Below are 20,349 nucleotides of genomic sequence, written 5' to 3' on the forward strand. Positions count from 1 at the left end.
AGGTAAAAAATCAGTAAGGACACAGTTGAGACTGACCACCACCATCAATCAACTGGATCTACTTGACACCGAAATGCTTAATCCAGCATCGAAATATGCCTTCTCAAGCTCACATCAAACAATAACCAAGATTATGGACCATAATAGATACCATAAAAACTTTAAAAGAACAGAAATCATAAAAGTATGCTTTCATATCACAATGGAACTAAACTAAAAATCAGTAACTGGTACCACATACTTACAGACAGATGGAAAATCCCAATACTTGAACACTGAACAACATACTTCTAAATAACACATTGCAGTAAAAAAAAAAAAGTATTCTCAAGAGAAATTTTTGAATATTTCAAATGCAAAGAAAATGATTATCAAAATTCTGGGATGCAGCAAAAAAATGCTTAGAAAAAAAGAGCAATATAAACCTAAGGCAAGTAGAAGAAATAAAAATTAGAGCAAAAATCAATGAAACTAAAAATAGTAAAATAGAGAAAAAAATCAACGAAACTAAAATCTGGTTATTTTATCAATCAATAAATAAATCTCTAGTCAGACTAACAAATAAAAGGGAAGACACAAATAACTTACATCATGTATTAAAGATGGGTCATTACTACTAATCCCATGGACACTAAAAGGATAAAAGGGGACTTTTAACTTTTAACACTATCCCCACAAATTTGATAACTTAGAAGAAATGAACTAATTCCTTAACAGATAAAATTGACCAATACTTACACAAAAGCTTCTATCTATTAAAGAAACTGAATAAAAAATTAATAGCCTTTCCAAACAAAAGCACCAATCTCAGGTGGTTTCATTTGGTAAATTCTACTAAACATTTTGAATACCAATTCACAACAATCTCTTTCAGAAAGTAGAAATAGTGGGCACAATTCTTCATTTATTTCACAAGTCTAATATCAAGTCAAAGACACTACATACAAGAAAGGAAAATTACAGGATCGTAATTTAAAAACTGCCCAGCAAAAGTCTGGGACCAGATGGCTTCACAGCTGAATTCTGCCAAGCATTTTAAAAAAACCTAATACCCATCCTCCTTAAAGTACTCCCAAAAAGTAGAACATGAGAGAATACTTCCAAACTCATTCTGAGGCCAGCCGCACTCTAATACCAAAACCAAAGACATTATAAAAAAAGAAAATTTTAGAATGATGTCCCTGATGAACATAATGCAAAAATCTTCAACAAAACATTACAAACTGAATTCAAAATCACATCAAAAGGATCATCCATCATGACAAGTGGAATTTATGCCAGGGTGGTATAATATTCATAAATTAATCATTGCCATACACCACATTTAAAAAAGGGATAAAAACCAAACAATCATCTCAATAGATGCTGAAAAAGCATTTTGACAAAAATTCAACATCCACTCATGATAAAAACTCTCAACAAAATGGGTATAGAGGGTATATAACTTCAACATAACAAAGGTCATATACAACAAACCTACATGATGACATCATATTCAAAGGCAAAAAGCTAAGCTTTTCCACGAAGATCAGGAAGAAACAGATGCCCACTCTCACCACTTCTATTCAACATAGTACTGAAGATCTTAGCCACAGCAATCAGACTAGATAAAGAGATAAAAGGCATCCAAATTGATAAGAAGTTAAATTGTCACTATTTGCAAATGATATGATATACATAGAAAGCCCTAAAGTCTCCACCAAAAAACTACTAGAACTAATAATTGAATTCATCGAAGTTGCAGGATACAAAATTAATACACAGAAATCTATTGCATTCCTATGTACTAAGAACAAACTAGCAGAAAGAGAAACCAGGAAAATAATTCCATTTACAAGTGCATGGAAAAGAATAAAATGCTTAGGAATAAACCTAACCAAGGAGGTGAAAAGACCTGTACTCTGACTAAGACATTTACAAAAGATTAAAGAAGTCACAAATAAATGGAAATCTATACCATACTAATGGAGAGGAAGAATTAATATTGTCAAAATGGCCATCCTGCCCAAAGCAATTTACAGATTCAATGCAATCCCTATCAAAATACTAAAGGCATTTGTCAGTGAACTATAGCAAATAATCCTAAAATTCATATGGAACCACAAAAGACCCCAAACAGTCAAAGAAATCCTGAGAAAGAAGAAAAATGTCTCTGACTGTAAGCCTTATTACAAAGCTACACTAATCAAAACAATTTGGTACTGGCCCAAGAAGAGACCCATAGAACAATGGAACAGAATAGACAGCTCAGATACAAACCTAAGCATATATGGTAAATTAATATACAATAAAGGAGCCACAATTACACAACGGGGGTATGACGGCCTCTTCAATAAATGGTGTTGAGAAAACTGGAAAGCTACATGCAAGAAAATGAAGCTTGATTATTGTCTAACTCCATACAAAAACGTAAACTTGAAATGGACCAAAGAACTGAATGCTAGACATGAAACCATAAAATTCTTAATAGAAAGATTAGGGAAAACTTTCTTAACCATAAACATGTGCAATTTTTTTCTGTATACATCTCCTCAGGCAAGAGAAACAAAATCAAATTGAACAAGTGGGACATCAAATTAAAAAGCTTCTGTAAAGCAAAGGATACCACAAGCTGAACAAAAAAGCATCCTACAGTATGGAACAATATATTTGTAAGCAATTTATCTGATGAGATTAACATTCAAAATATATAAAGAACTCATATGCTTCAATACCTAAAAAATAACCTGATTAAAAAATAGGTGGAGGAACTGAATAAACACTTTTCAAAGAAGAAATATAGATAGCCAATGGAACATGAAAAGATGCTCCACATCACTAATCATCAGGGAAATGCAAATCAAAACCACAATGAGGTATCACCTCAGATTAGTTAGAATGGTCACTATCTAAGATAAGAAATAACAAGTTTTAGGAAGGATATAAAGAAAAGGTAACCCTCCTACACTGTTGGTGGGCACGTACATTGGTGCAGCCACTGTGGAAAGCAGCATGTAGTTTGCCCAAAAAGACTAAAAATAGAAATACCAAACAACCCAATAATTCCACTTGTAGGAATTTACCCAAAGAAAACAAAAATCTCTGATTCAAAAAGATATGTGCACCTCTATGTTTACTGCCACATTATTCACAATAGCCAAATTATGGAAGCAACCTAAGTGTCTGGCAATAGATGAATGGATAAAGAAGATGTGGTACATATATACAAAGGACTACTATTGAGCCTTAAAAAGGAAATCTGCCATTTGCAACATGGATAGACCTAGAGGGTATTATGCTAAGCCAAATAAGCCAGGCAGAAAAAAACAAATACCATGTGATTACACTTACTTGCAGAATATAAAAACAGAACAAAATGAACAAAATGGCAGTAGACTCATAGATACTGAGAAGTGTCTGGGAGTGACCATGGGGGAGAGGCTAGGGTAGGTGGATGGGGGGGTTGAGGAGGACAAAAGGGCACAATAAGTCTTAACCATAAGTTGGTCATGGGGATAGTAATACAACATGAAGAATATAGTCAATGATTCTGTAACATCTTCCTGTGTTGACAGATAGTACCTGCACTAGTGGGGATGAAAATTTAATAATATAGGTAAGTGGTGAACCACTATGTTGTATACTTGAAATCAATATAAGGTTGTACATAAACAATATCTCAAGAAAGAAAATAAAAGGGCGAAGCCAAGATGGCGGCATGAGTAGGACAGTGGGAATCTCCTCCCAAAAACGTACATATTTTTGAAAATACAACAAATACAACTATCCCTAAAAGAGAGACCAGAAGACAAAGAACAGCCAGAACACATCCACACCTGCAAGAACCCAGCGCCTGGTGAAAGCGGTAAGATACAAGCTGCAGTCTGGCGGGACCTGAGGCCCCTCACCCCAGCTCGAGGAGAGGAGTCGGAGCAGGGAGGGAGAGGGAGCCCAGGACTGCTAAACACCCAGCCCTAGCCATCCGCACCAGAGTGCAGACACAGAGTGCATGCGTGGGGTGCTGGAAACTAGGGAAGCAGGACAGTAAGACCTGTGAGTGGGTTCTGAAGCCAGCGCCCCTGGGACAAAGAAAAGAAAATGCTTTTTGAAAGTCTTAAAGGGACAGGGGCCCCACAGCTGGACGGAAGCATCCCGGGTCACAGTACAGCAGCTGGAAATTACAGGGAACTCTGGGCACACTAACCCCCTGGGCAACAGCTCTGAGACCCTTCATGGAGGTAAACAGTCAAAGCGCCATAGCAGAGCAGTAGCCTGAGGCTGGCCACACCCACAGCAAGGGAGCTTCCTCCATACGGCTGGCAAGATACAGAGACCCAATCTACACACAATTGCCCAACACAAGCCACTAGGGGTTGCAGTTGTCCTAGTAAAGAAAGGCCAGGAGCCAAGTGGAAAGAGTCTTGACTCTCCCAGCTGACAGACAAGTCAATAGCACACCACTGCACCTATCAACATGAAAAGGCACAAAAATTTGATCCAGACAGCTTCGACATCTACAACTTCCCCTGAGAAGGAACCTGGGGAGATAGATTTAACCAATCTTCCTGAAAAAGAATTCAAAACAAAAGTCATAACCATGCTGATGGACTTGCAGAGATATATACAAGAACTAAGGAGGGAGAATACAGAAATAAAACAAACTCTGGAAGGACTTCAAAACAGAATGGACGAGATTCAACAGACCATTAATGGACTAGAAAACAGAGAATGGGAACGCAGAGAGAGATAAAAGGATCTCCAGGAATGAAAGAATTTTAAGAGAACTGTATGACCAATCGAAATGGAACAATATCCGCATTATAGGGGTACCAGAAGAAGAAGAGAAAAAGGGATAGAAAGTGTCTTTGAAGAAATAATTGCTGAAAACTTCCCCAAACTAGGGGAGGAAATGGTCTCTCAGACCACAGAGGTACACAGAACTCCCGTGACAAGGGATCCAAGGAGGGCAACACCAAGACACACAATAATTAAAACGGCAAAGATCAAAGACAAGGACAAAGTATTAAAGGCAGCCAGAGAGAAAAAAAAGGTCACCTACAAAGGAAAACCCATCAGGCTATCATCAGACTTCTCAACAGAAACCCTAGAGGCCAGAAGAGAATGGCATGATATACTTAATGCAATGAAACAGAACGGCTTTGAACCAAGAATACTGTATCCAGCATGATTATCATTTAAGTATGAAGGAGGGATTAAACAATTCCCAGACAAGCAAAAGTTGAGGGAATTTGCCTCCCACAAACCACCTCTACAGGGCATCCTACAGGGACTGCTCTAGATGGGAGCACTCCTAAAAAGAGCACAGAAGAAAACACCTAACATATGAAGAAGGGAGGAGGAGAAATAAGAAGGGAGAGAAATAAAGAATCATCAGACCGTGTTTATAATAGCTCAATAAGCGAGTTAAGTTAGACAGTAAGATAGTAAAGAAGCTAACCTTGAACCTTTGGTAACCACGATCCTAAAGCCTGCAATGGCAATAAGTACATACCTCTCAATAATCACCCTAAATGTAAATGGAGTGAATGCACCAATCAAAAGACAATAGAATGGATAAAAAAGCAAGACCCATCCATATGCTGCTTACAAGAGATGCACAGACTTAAAGTCAAGGGATGGAAAAAGATATTTCATGCAAAAAACAGAGAGAAAAAAGCAGGTGTTGCAGTACTAGTATCAGACAAAATAGACTTCAAAACAAAGAAAGTAACAAGAGATAAAGAAGGACATTACATAATGATAAAGGGCTCAATCCAACAAGAGGATATAACCATTATAAATATATACGCACCCAATACAGGAGCACCAACATATGTGAAAGAAATAATAACAGAATTAAAGGAGGAAATAGAATGCAATGCATTCACTTTTGGAGACTTCAACACACCACTCACTCCAAAGGACAGATCTACCAGACAGAAAATAAGTAAGGACACAGAGGCACTAGAACAGATGGACCTAATACACATCTACAGAACTCTACATCCAAAAGCAACAGGAGACACATTCTTCTCAAGTGCACATGGAACATTCTCCAGAACAGACCACATACTAGCCCACAAAAAGAGCCTCAGTAAATTAAAAAAGATTGAAATCCTACCAACTAACTTTTCAGACCACAAAGGCATAAAACTAGAAATAAATTGTACAAAGAAAACAAAAAGGCTCACAAACACATGGAGGCTTAACAACATGCTCCTAAATACTCAATGGATCAATGACCAAATTAAAATGGAGATCCAGCAATATATGGAAATAAATGACAACAACAACACAAAGCCCTAACTACTGTGGGATACAGCAAAAGCAGTCTTAAGAGGAAAGTATATAGCAATCCAGGCATATTTAAAGAAGGAAGAACAATCCCAAATGAATGGTCTAATGTCACAATTATCGAAATTGGAAAAAGAAGAACAAATGAGGCCTAAGGTCAGCAGAAGGAGGGACATAATAAAGATCAGAGAAGAGATAAATAAAATTGAGAAGAATAAAACAATAGAAAAAAATCAATGAAACCAAGAGCTGGTTCTTCGAGAAAATAAACAAAATAGATAAGCCTCTAGCAAGACTTACTAAGAGGAAAAGAGAGTCAACACACATCAACAGAATCAGAAACGAGAAAGGAAACATCACGACAGACCCCACAGAAATACAAAGAATTATTAGAGAATACTATGAAAACCTATATGCTAACAAGCTGGGAAACCTAGAAGAAATGGACAACTTCCTAGAAAAATACAACCTTCCAAGACTGACCCAGAAAGAACACAGACCAATTACCAGCAGCAAAATTGAAGCGGTAATCAAAAAACTACCAAAGAAGAAAACCCACGGGCCAGATGGATTTACCTCAGAATTTTATCAGACATACAGAGAAGACATAATACCCATTCTCCTTAAAGTTTTCCAAAAAATAGAAGAGCAGGGAATACTCCTAAACCCATTCTATGAAGCCAACATCACCCTAATACCAAAACCAGGCAAAGACTCCATCAAAAAAGAAAACTACAGACCAATATCCCTGATGAACGTAGATGCAAAAATACTCAACAAAATATTAGCAAACCGAATTCAAAAATACATCAAGAGGATCATACACCATGACCAAGTGGGATTCATCCCAGGGATGCAAGGATGGTACAACATTCGAAAATCCATCAACATCATCCACCAAATCAACAAAAAGAAAAGACAAAAACCACATGATCATCTCCATAGATGCTGAAAAAGCATTCGACAAAATTCAACATCCATTCTTGATAAAAACTCTTAACAAAATGGGCATAGAGGGCAAGTACCTCAACGTAATAAAGGCTCCATATGATAAACCCACAGCTAACATCATACTGAACAGTGAGAGGCTCTGAGATCAGGTACAAGACAGGGATGTCCACTCTCCCTACTGTTATTCAACATAGTACTGGAGGTCCTAGCCATGCCAATTAGACAATACAAAGAAATACAAGGAATCCAGATTGGTAAAGAAGAAGTTAAACTGTCACTATTTGCAGATGACATGATATTGCACATAAAAACCCTAAAGACTCCACTCCGAAACTACTAGAGCTAATATCGGAATTCAGCAAAGTTGCAGGATACAAAATTAACACACAGAAATCTGTGGCTTTCCTATACACTAACAATAAACTAATAGAGAAATCAGGAAGACAATTCCATTCACAATAGCATCAAAAAGAATAAAATACCTAGGAATAAACATAACCAAGGAAGTGAAAGACCTATACCCTAAAACTACAAGACACTCTTAAGAGAAATTAAAGAGGACACTAACAAATGGAAACTCATCCCATGCTCCCTAGGAAGAATTAATATCATCAAAATGGCCATCCTGCCCAAAGCAATATACAGATTCGATGCAATCCCTATCAAATTACCAACAGCATTCTTCAATGAACTGAAACAAATGGTTAAAAAATTGATGTGGAACCACCAAGACCCCGAATAGCCAAAGCAATCCTGAGAAGGAAGAATAAAGTAGGGGGGGATCTTGCTCCCAAACTTCAAGCTCTACTACAAAGCCACAGTAATCAAGACAATTTGGTATCAGCACAAGAACAGAGAGAGCCACAGACCAGTGTAACAGAATAGAGACTCCAAACATCAACCCAAACATATATGGCCAATTAATATATGATAAAGGAGCCATGGACATACAATAAGGAAATGACAGTCTCTTCAACAGATGGTGCTGGCAAAACTGGACAGCTACATGTAAGAGAATGAAAGTGGATCACTGTCTAACCCCATACACAAAAGTAAATTCGAAATGGATCAAAGACCTGAATGTAAGTCATGAAACCATAAAACTCTTAGAAAAAAACATAGGCAAAAATCTCATGGACATAAACATGAGTGACTTCTTCATGAACATATCTCCCCAGGCAAGGGAAACAAAAGCAAAAATGAACAAGTCAGACTATATCAAGCTGAAAAGCTTCTGTACAGCAAAGGACACCATCAATAGAACAAAAAGGTATCCTACAGTATGGGAGACTATATTCATAAATGACAGATCCGATAAAGGGCTGACATCCAAAATATATAAAGAGCTCACACACCTCAACAAACAAAAAGCAAATAATCCAATTAAAAAATGGGCAGTTATCTACAGAAGAAATTCAGATGGCCAACAGACACATGAAAAGATGCTCCACATTGCTTTTCATCAGACAAATGCAAATTAAAACCACAATGAGATATCATCTCACACCAGTAAGGATGGCTACCATCCAAAAGACAAACAACAGCAAATGTTGGCGAGGTTGTGGAGAAAGGGGAACCCTCCTATACTGCTGGTGGGAATGTAAATTTGTTCAACCATTGTGGAAAGCAGTATGGAGGTTCCTCAAAATGCTCAAAATAGAAATACCATTTGACCCAGGAATTCCACTTCTAGGAATTTACCCCAAGAATGCAGCACTCCAGTTTGAAAAAGACAGATGCACCCCTATGTTTATTGCTGCACTATTTACAATAGCCAAGACATGGAAGCCACCTAAATGTCCATCAGTAGATGAATGGATAAAGAAGATGTGGTACATATACACAATGGAATATTACTCAGCCATAAGAAAACAAATCCTACCATTTGCAACAGCATGGATGGAGCTAGAGGGTATTATACTCAGTGAAATAAGCCAGGCGGAGAAAGACAAGTACCAAATGATTTCACTCATATGTGGAATATAAGAACAAAAGAAAACTGAAGGAATAAAACAGCAGCAAAAGCACAGAACCCAAGAATGGACTAACAGTTACCAAAGGGAAAGGGACTGGGGAGGACAGGTGGGAAGGGAGGGATAAGGGTGGGAAAAAAGAAAGGGGGCATTATGATTAACATGTATAGTGTGGGGGGGGGCACAGGGAGGGCTGTGCAACACAGAGAAGACAAGTAGTGATTTTACAGCATCATACTATGTTGATGGACAGTGACTGTGAACGGGTATGTGGGGGGGACTTGGTGAAGTGGGAAGCCTAGTAAACATAATGTCCTTCATGTAATTGTAGATTAATGATACCAAAATAAAACTAATAAAAAAAAAGGAAAATTACAGACCAATATCCCTCACCAACAGTGATACAAACAAATCACTGACTAAATACTAACAAACTGAATCCAATGCTTAAGAACTAAATGACATAATGTCTGATTCCACATATTGTAATGTTGATTCACTATTCAGAAATTCATGTAATCACATCAACAATCTAAAAAGAAAAATCTTATCAAGATGCAGAAAAACGTTTGACAAAAGGCAATTCATGATTAAAAAAAAACATTGAGGAAACTAGAACTAGGGAAACTTCCTTAATATGATAAAGAATATCTACAACAAACCTACAGTTAACATTGTATTTTTTGGTGAGAAACTAAATGCTTTCCACCTAACATCAGGAACAAGACAAGCAAGGCCCCTCTCACTACTCCTATTTAACACTGCCTGGGAAGTCCCAGCCAATGTAACAAACAAAGAAAATGAAAGGTATGTAATTGAGAAGGAAAAAATAAAACTGTCTTTGTTTGCAGAGGACATGATTGTGTATGTTGGAAGTCCCTAAGAAGCAATGAGAAAACTCCTGCAACTAATAAGCAACTATAGGAAGGTTGTAAGATAAAGGTAAAGTCAGTTATTTTCCTATATACCAGCAATGAACAACTGGAATTGGAATTAAACACACCATTTACATTAGCACCAAAAAATAAATGAAATACTTAGGTATAAATCTAATAAAATACATACAAGACCTGTATCAGGAGAAAAATATAAAATGTTAATGAAAAAATCAAATAAATAAATGAAAAAATTCCATGTTCATAGATAGGAAGACTAAAAATTGTTAAATGGCAGTTCTTCCCAGCTTGATCTTTAGATCCAATGTAATCCCAAATTCCCAGTAAGTCATCTTGTGGATATAGACAAGTTGATTCTGAAGTCTATATGAAAAGACAAAAGACCAAGAATAGCCAGCACAACCACAACAAAGTCAAAGGACTGATACTATCCAACTTAAAGACACAACAAAAAGCTACCATATTCAAGGCAGTGTGGTATTGGCAAAAGTACAGATAGACCAATGGAATGAAATAAAGAATCCAGAAACAGATCTACACAAATATAGTTGACTAATCTTTGAAAAAGGAGCAAAGAAAATTCAAAGGAGAAAAGTCTATTCAAAAATGGTATTAGAACAACTAAACATCTATATGAAAAAAAAAACAATCTAAACATTAGCCCTTTCTCAAAATTCAAAATGGATCACAGGCCTAATACTCAAAATTGTAAAACTTCCAGAAGATAATATGGGAGAAACTCTAGGTGTTCAACATTGTATGTCTAGGGAATTGCAAATTAAAGCAATGAGATACCACCATACACCTATTAGAGTGGCTACAATCCAAAACACTCGACACCACAAATGCTCACAAGGATGTGAGCACAACAGGAACCCTTGTTCACTGCCGGGGGGAATGCACATGGTATGGCCACTTGGAAGACAGCTTGGCAGTTTTTTATAAAGGTAAGCATAGGCTTAACATAAGATCCAGTAATCATACTACTAAGTATTTTTCCCAATGAGCTAAAAACTTACGTCCACAAAAAACCTGCACACAAATGTTTAGAGAGCTTTATTCATAGTTGTCAAAAAAGTGGAAACAACCAAGATGTCCTTCAATAAGCATACGGATAAACTATGGTAGATCTATATGATGGAGTATTATTCAGTGATAAAAACTAATTTGGTATCAAGTCACAAAAAGGCATTATACACAGCTAAGAAACTGGATTGAAAAGTCTAAATATCTAACTATATGGCATTTTTCACATAGCAAAACTAGGGAGACAGAAAAAGATCTGAGGTTACCAAGGGTGGGCTGGGAGGGAAAGGATGAATAAGTGAGCACAAACCATTCGTAGGATGGTGAACCTATTCTGTACCACACTATTGTGATAAATTATGAATCTGACAAAAGCCTAAGAACTGTATGACACACAGAGTGAACTCTAATTTAAACTATGGACTTTAATACTATTATGTTAGTAGTTCATTAATTGTATAAGAGCATAATGTAAATAATAGGGGAAACTATGGGAGGGAAAGCAGGGTATATCAGAAAACTGTACTTTCTGATCACTTGCTCTGTAAAACTAGAACTATTTTTTTAAGTGTAGATTAAAAAATACATTAAGTAAAATGTCCCTTTTACCTACTTTAAATATTGAAGTTCTGGATGAAATTTTCCCGAGAATTGTTTTTGGCAAGATATCTGTGTAAGATTTTTGGCATTAAATGGTGAAATCAAATTCCTTAGATTTTGACAGATCTTTCAAATGCCACCTTTGTTGCTTGCTGATTATGTGCCCTCAGACAAGGTTTATACCTACAAAGCCATTTTTTATCTGTTAAAATGGAAAAAGTGCCTTTCTCACAGGTCAAATGTTTTAGATAAAAGTATATAAAGCACCTAGCCAAAAAGTAGGCATGTAATGTTTTTCTTTCTCCCTCATTTGCCATAAAATCCTAATTCAAGTAAGACAGAATATATCCTACCTAAAACCACTGTTTTTCAAAGGTATTTATAGCCTGAGAGGTACACACAAGCATTAAATACTTTGTGTCTTTCTGGAGCTCAATTTATAATTTGGGGGAGCAAAGCTAAATATTTAACTGGCAAATTAAAACACTGCTATGCCAACACAATATTGCTTTAGTGAAGTATTTGCACTGTATTTCAAGAAGCAACCTGAAATTATGCTTGAATTAGAATTTAGACCACATTCTCAGACATCCAGAGCTATTCTTTACCATCTTTGGCTGTTTGGGATATATCCCAAACATTTCCACTGAAGCACTGCCTTTCTTTTCTCATTTTAATTATGTTATTAAATACAAGTTAATTTTTTTTTTCAAGTGAACAACCTTCTTTATTTATACCTTTTGGACCTAATGGCAGACACCAAGAAAATACAAGTTAATTTTCTTCTTAATGTCAGTCACATGTCAACAGTTTGGCTCCACTGGGCCTGGTTACCCTTAAATTAGCAAGGACAACCTGAAAAATAACATTTTACATTACAGAAGTCATTTAATATGAAATGTATAGTTGTCAGAACTAAGCAAATACAAAAATAATTGAAATAAAAATTGTACTTTTTTACTATGATTTCTCAAGGTTTTAGCTGTTAGCTTGGGTTAATTTTTTTCTTTTCCACTAAACTGTGCACATCAGTCTTTTACATAACCAGGCTACTTACCTAAATTTTAGAAACAAAAATATTTTGCATATCACTGTGTAACATTTTTGCCCATGGGAATCTCAATGTGCATAAAATCAAGCACCTTACTGGATAAATATGTAAGAATAAACATATTTTTTTGTTTGTTTGTGAGCCAATACTCACAAAACTGGCATGACTATTCCAAGGCCAAACACACCTAAACTGTGTTGGCTCAGTGTCACACATTAAGAAAAACTATGATAAACTAAAGCATGTCCAGAGAATACCTATAAAATGTTCAAGGATTTCAAAACCATGCTACATGAGTAAAAACAAAAAAATGGAGGTGCTTATGTATAGGAAAAATCCTGGGCTTATAAATGATGGGGTATTAACAGCCATCAAATACCTGAAGGTCGTCAAATTTGAAGACCATCTGACTTGATATATGTTGTCCAGAACTAGGCAGTAAAATACAGGTAAGTACAAATCTCTGAGCTTGCAGTCAAGAGACTTGAGACCTACAGACATGTTACCAACTATGTGGTATTAGAAACATGTGTGATATTCCTGGATATCAATTATCATGTATGTAAAATGGCAGTGCTAAACTAAATCATTTCTAAGGTATTTTCAAATTAAAAAATGACAAGGAAGCAAATTCTCGATCAACTTCTTACCATTAGAGCATACTGAACATGGAGTAACCTATCTCATTAATCAATGAGTTCTGCCACTAGTTCACATCATTATCATTTGCTCTACATAAAGGCAAAAACAGAATAGACAGCAAACTGATTTAAGTAAAAGCCAAATATCCACAAGCTGTTGTTCTTAGAAAAAGAAGTAAGAAATAGGATGAAGATTATTGTGTTTTCTAGTTTGCCATGTTGTTCTTAGAAAAAGAAGAAATAGGATGAAGATTATTGTGTTTTCTAGTTTGTCATGTATTGAGTAAAGTACACTAGTAATTTAATTCCAGGAAAAAATCCAAAATCACTTTTCTAGTTCATCTGTACTGAATATTAATTTTTGTTTCTAGATATACTAAATACTATGCTAACACTTGAATCTTTGAACTTAATATTCCTTAATAGAATAACAGTATGTTTTTCTCTGAATATCTTAGCCAACAATATTATTTCTTAATCCTTAATATAACAGATGCCCTTGAGTTATAATATAAGTAATGTTTATAAAATTCAAGTTAATTCTCAAACCAAAGAAAAAATTACTCAGTACAGCTACTGCTTTCTAAGTTATAGTATCATTTAATAAAAATAGGCATATACAGCAAAAATGAAGCCAAGCAATAATCTCATAGAATATGTACTCAACTTTCCATGCAAAGTTTATTTTAATACTGCAAAATTAATACTAAATTAAATATGAATCACAAATACTAAGAGAACAAGGGTAGGATATGCCTTGGAATATAGGAGGCCAAGTGCACAAAGGGTACAATGTCTGGATATATGTTTCTAAGTGTATTCCAAAAAGTCATACAAAAATAAATTTGTGGTTTATCCATTTCTCTTCTCTGGAAGAGACTTTTGAAGAAAAATAGTTTCCTAATTCTGTATGTCTGAAAATCGAAGGGTATCTGTTCATTTCATTGAACACATTTGAACATTTTTCTACCTATGCCATATCTTACCTCTTGAGTAGAGATCCCTTTGATCGTAATTCCTGCAACTCCGATGCATACTTCAAAGTTCCCTAACATTTTTACTAAAGTAATCTAATTACTTTAGATGTACACATTAATGGAAAAAAACTTAAGAGCACATGTGCTTATTTTTGGAAACACAAATCTTTCACATTTGAGGACTAAGTTAATGTGAAATCTTTTTAATGAGAAAAATACCTGAATAAAAAGAACACAAGAAATTGCTTAGGACATCTAAGCACTGACATTTTGCTCAATTGTTTCAACACAGCAAAATAAAATAAGATCTGTGTACATATTTACAATAAGCTAAAATGGTCAGTACTTTGCCAGTCACACTACTTATGTGACATTTACTTTTTTAAACAGAAGCTATTAAAAATAAAACCTGTTTCCTTATTAAAGAACAAATAAAACAAAATTTTATACTATAGTTAATTCAATGATGCTGGTGAAATAATAAGCCTTATGTTCTTATACCTCAAGGATATAAATGTAAGCCATGTTTAACATTCTGTATACTTTTATTTTGAAATTATTGACAGTGTAGAGAAGAGCCCATGTAATAAAAAATTAATTTGAAACTCATTTCACCATTATTTCTACAGTATGATTAAAGCTTCTTGTATAGGACTTTTATTTAATCCCCCACACCCACCCTTTTATACACATAAAATTAAGACATAAAACTTTTTGTATTCAAGTAAAAAAATAGTCTTCCACTGAAATATATTATATCCATAAGTCTTTTAACAGCTTTGATTCTAAAAAAACTTTATCCAGAGAATCTTTTCTCATCTTTTCCAAAACTCACCAAACTAAGAAACCCAAGAATTCTAACTTCCTTTCCCATCACCCAAATACAGCAGCTATTCTAAATCATAATTACCTTTTATAAATATTTTTCTCAGAGTATAATTTCTTTGGGAGGCCAAATTATTTCATTTTAATCCACAAGTTGTCATTAATTGACCTTTTATTTCTTGCCTAGAACCCTGTCTTAATGTTTAATTTTTGGAGCCTACTTATTAAGGTTTCTTCAAATCAAAAGGGAAATAAATCCTCTTGCTTTTAGTGGACTCTGCATAATAGAAAAGGTATGTTGTTACAGTAGTTCAATTAAATTTATGTAGCTATAAAGAATCATTAAAACCAAATCTCCTTGCCCATGTTGTTTTGATAAGATTAAAAGAGACTCTGAAGTCAAGATTTCTCCTAAAATTATTTATTCAAGGAGAACACTAAAATATAAAACATTTTTCCTCTCCTGTTAACAGCTCCTATGAATTAGGTAGTCCTCCAATCACCCATTACTTTCATATATCCTTTTTCTGGGTAGAGGAACTGTTTTTTGTATGCTGTTTTATAAGGGGTTATATTTTGATCAACCTCATTTTAAAAGATTTGACCACAATACTCCTGATATTTACAATATTAACTCATGACTTTTAATGGTTTGGGAAAAACTGACATACAAAAATGGCACCTACAAAAAAGGTCAAGTCTAGAAACAAAGGTAAACTGAAGTATAATCAGGAAAATGCAAAAAATTGACTAAATAGATCACCTACTTCATACATTTGGCACTGGGTGACCCAATGAACAATCATTTTAATAGTTTAAAATTGTTTTTCTAAAAAAGATTAACATACAAAGATAGGATATATATTCATAAATTAATTAGAGGAAGACACATAAAATTAAAATACACTTAAAAGTATTATTGTAGTTTTCATTTTCTACTCCTGAAATAAAAATAAGCCATTTATCAGTAAGTGCATTTTTTTTCATGGAGAAAATATTTATTAGTTTCAAATGATCACATAATACAAATATTACATAATTAGCCATTCTAGAAAAAAAGCTTATATTAATAGCCAGAAAATAGACACTGAAAAATATAGGATTGCATATTGTGACACAAAATATTAAAAAATCTGAAAAGAAAATGTATCAAATAAGAGCTTAAATAAACAAATCGGTTCACACAAATATACAAGAAGTTTCACTGTTAAATAGCTTTTAGTGGCAGAAGTGAATAGAAATGCACTTACATTTCTTTTGCACACTTTAAGGAACAGAGCTAAAATTTAATCAAAGCAGGAGATTAAGGGATTAAATCACTTTTTATCTTCAAAGCTGAAATAAAAGGCTAATAATCTCACAGGCCATAAACTGCTTTGTACCATGGTTCAGAGTTCAACTAACTTAATTTCCAAACAAATTTCACTTTCAGTTCCTCTGAGTTCTTTCTTAGTTATTTGGTAATTTATATGCATTTATAAAAACTATCTTACTAACATTTAACAAAAACAAATCAAGCATAAAAAGTTGTATGGGAATTCAAAGGTCTCTAGAGAAATTTTAGTTCACATTGATCTTTTAAAGTTACTTTTAAAGTTCCATACATACAAAATTTGATTTCTAATTAGAGGGAAAAAAATAGGTCTAAATAGATAGCCAAGAAAGTCTAAAGGCCAGGCTATAATTTAGCAACTGTGGTTTCTAAAACCTTTAAAGGTTTATTAAACATTTTATGTGCCTCCATATTAACTCTAGGATTTCTCTTCTTAAAATGTATACCAAATAAAACAAACTGGCAGCATCAGGTAACTTTTAAAAACCTCTTTAATAGCTTTTAACTGACCAGTTTATTGATACCAAGAGAGAAACATTTTGATTAACTACTTCTATTAAATGGTAGTTTGGATAATTATTTTGCAATACTAATTCACATATAGTCTTATTCTAATACTAATTGTCTTTGCTCTATAAAATACCTGTTTTAGAATCATTCAAATTTTAGTATGCCTTCAATGCAGAACAATAACTGAACTTTAACAGGTATTTACTACTTTACAAGACCAACAAAATCTGCTTTGATCTCAAAAGATGTTTCTTCTATTTCTATACTAGAATTTGTTGATTTGACAAATAAGAATAAGGTTCAAGACCAAAAAAGATAAGCTCAAAGAGTGTATCCTATTATTAAAAATAATTGGGAATAAAAGTTTCATTAAGTTTTTTGGATCTCCTATACACTATGAAAAAAAAAAAGTTTGCCTGTTTCATTTAGGTGATTTTCAATCCCACAAATCTCTTTCAAGTGAAACAGATACAGAGAGCTGCTTTTTAAAAGAAGGGAGTCTCTCAAGCTTCTCTATTTCAGTCTTCTGAATAGAAAGGAATATTTCATGGCCATATAAAATTTCCCATCTGAAAAAATTATTTCATTATTTGAGCCTTTCCATTTCCAGACCAAGAGTATGCCAGAGTAAATCTGAAAGTTTGTAAATGACAAGATCAGGTGGCTCTCTCATCCTTGTGTCTTCTAGATACATTGCATGGCTCCATTCACCACTGCCTTCCAAACTGCAGGTGCTGCATGTGGGACACATATCATCCATGAAGACTCTGTTAGAAGAGTTCCTTTTGCTGAAGAAGTATGATGTTTACCAGTTGAAAGAAATCTGGGCAATTAGAGAACAAATAAACCAGTCTCCCATTATCAAGATACCTGGAGTCATAGAAGGAATCCACCAAGGAAAAATGAAAACTTGCCAAACGCACCAAGTTCACGTTCTACCCATTATAGATGATGAGAACTTCCTGGAATCAAATCCTACCCTTGGCATCAAAGAAACTAAGAGAAAACCATCTTAATGCCATGGGGAAAATCTAGGACAAGGCTCTTTTGCCACAGGTAACAATTCCTAGGGATTAGAAAACTACTTGGGAATATATTTAACATAACTTTCAGGGATATTATATCCTGAAACTTATATTCATTCATATTTATCTTATTAAAAAAAATGAAGCCTAGATTTGACAGTAAAACCATAACAGTATTCTCATTCCATCTTCTAAACGATCTAATTAATATGAAGTCCTAAAGTCTGAGGTAGGAAAAAGATGAAAAATATCTTACTAACAGGGTAGGATAACAAATGGACATCAGGCTGTGTAAATTAGAATTCAGATGTCCAACTTGCCCAAAGATAAAATACAGAAACTTAATTACTGGAATATAAAAAAGTACTTAGGTATCCACTGATACCATTTAAGGTAAGACTAAAATGGACAAACATTCCCTTTTTTAACCTGTGAACTACACAGGCATTCACCAAATCAAGTACCCGAAATCATCTACTGCTTTAATTATATGGAAGGAAAATTATTTTAGGTCTCTTTTTTGAATGGGCACTAGTTAGCATTCTTAGAGAAAACAAACAGCCCCACTTGGTTCTTACATGAACCTAAGGAGTTTACCAATAAAATTCAATGGGCAATGGAAGGACATTCCAATCTATAAATAAACCCAAGTAAATAATGGAAAGCACCCACTTGTTTATTATCCTTTCCCACTCTCTCCAGAAGCTGGATATTCTGCCTCCAAGGGTTCAGTGGAGAAAGTGGACCCCTGACGTCAAAAGCTCTCCGTGGTCTTGGCTGTATCTGTGGTTCTAGGATCACTCCTTGCACCTCTGGTAGGAGAGAAGCACTGAAATAGAGAGCTGAATATAGATTTAAGAAAAAATTCTTATTAAGAAATTACATTCTCTGGTCATTTGAGTTTCTAATGACTTATCCTCAGGATAAAAAGGAGCTACCTTTGGGCATACTTTCTTTACTGTCTTAATTTGAATTTTATAAGTCTGTCACCACAAATGATTAATTCCTCAGTAACTATTAAGAAGGGACCTATCTTGGTTTAAGCCGTGACACATTCTATGACAAACTCAACTTCAAGTGGAAGACTGAATCAAAAACTGATAAATTTTAACTGGAAACAAGAACACAATTGTCTTAAAAGGACAGGGAAAGGCACTCAACCTCATCTCAGGTATATCAAGGGAGGAGTCCCATTAATTCTTCTGTCAAAGAGAAGAAGATGGATTGAAAGGTAGAAATAGAATAACCGGCATATTAACAGCACTACTAAACCCTGGAAATTTTCTACGAATCTGAATTTGTTCTTCAGTTTTTAAGTCCTTAGTAATAGAAAGAATTAATCAGACTACAGTCCCACATTATAGCAATATAAATCTAAACCTGAGTTTTATCAAACTATGACTGCTGTCACTGAAAAAGACTTATTCTTCAAGCACTCATAATTAAAAGTGGGAGGGTAGAATAGTGGACATAGGGAATACAGAAAATCTTTTAAAAATGTGTGATCATTTGTTTTGGGGTCAAGAAGGACCAGAAAATAATCACTAATGGCTATAATGCAGAAATTAAAGCAGTAAGATATACCCAAATAACAGATGATGATAAAGATACTGGAAAATAGTTATTGTATTACAGGAATAAGGTAAATAAGAGAATGAAGTTCAAAGCACATAAGCATCTGATCAAGGAGAAGCTGAAAGGAGAATAAGATAGGCAGATATATATTTAAAGTTATAGGGACTGCAGGATAAATTTTAACAGTGGAGAACAGATCAATTATACTTAGTGGTACAGAGTGACACACTCCTATTATAGAACGGTGCTGCATATATCTACTGCAGAGAACATAGTCACACTATCCTATTTCAGGGATGTGTTATATTTGGAGATAAATTAAGGGGAAAAAATGCTATTAAGTAATCTCCTTTTCACACCGACTAGTTATTACAAGGGTTCCTTACCTGTTAGTGGAACGAGGATTGTGCTCTCTTGTTTTCTATCAATCAACCAACAAAGGTTATAGTCTCAGCACTAAGAAGGTAGCATCAAGCAAAGTTAGTGTTTTAATGCCTTCACTTCCTGCTGGCTTTGCTGGCCAGTTTGGTAATATACCAATAGCTGAAAAGGAACAGTTATTCCATTACCTAACAACATTTGGATTAATTTTCTTTTATAGCCTGAAGATGAAAGAATGAGCTAACTAACCTTCTACAATTGAATATATTCATTTGTGTACAAGTGAGAAATGAAAACAGTTTGGACTAAGAA

At 34.7% G+C, this 20,349-nt stretch overlaps 1 protein-coding gene across 18 annotated transcripts in view; it reads right to left on the reverse strand.

The window, feature by feature from the left end:
* TSC22D1 (TSC22 domain family member 1) overlaps positions 1-20,349 on the reverse strand; it is a 159,532-nt gene that overhangs the window by 109,284 nt on the left and 29,899 nt on the right. For 3 of the 18 annotated variants that reach the window (XR_005056925.2, XR_005056924.2, XR_001853593.3), the window contains 2 exons: positions 18,754-18,923; positions 15,835-17,879 (listed from right to left, as the gene is read on the reverse strand). The exons of 5 other annotated variants lie outside the window; for them this stretch is intronic. Coding sequence is in view for 4 of the 13 variants with exons in the window: in XM_073212592.1 (XP_073068693.1) it covers positions 18,688-18,910 (223 nt within the window). In the remaining 9 variants the exon portion in view is untranslated. Of the gene's footprint in view, positions 1-15,834; positions 18,924-20,042; positions 20,200-20,349 lie in introns of those variants that run through there. 10 more of the 18 variants (XR_005056926.2, XR_001853596.3, XR_001853594.3 and 7 more) reach the window with 5 other exon arrangements.

This window comes from Manis javanica, chromosome 9, assembly GCF_040802235.1.
Source record: "Manis javanica isolate MJ-LG chromosome 9, MJ_LKY, whole genome shotgun sequence".
Taxonomy (NCBI): Eukaryota; Metazoa; Chordata; class Mammalia; order Pholidota; family Manidae; genus Manis; species Manis javanica.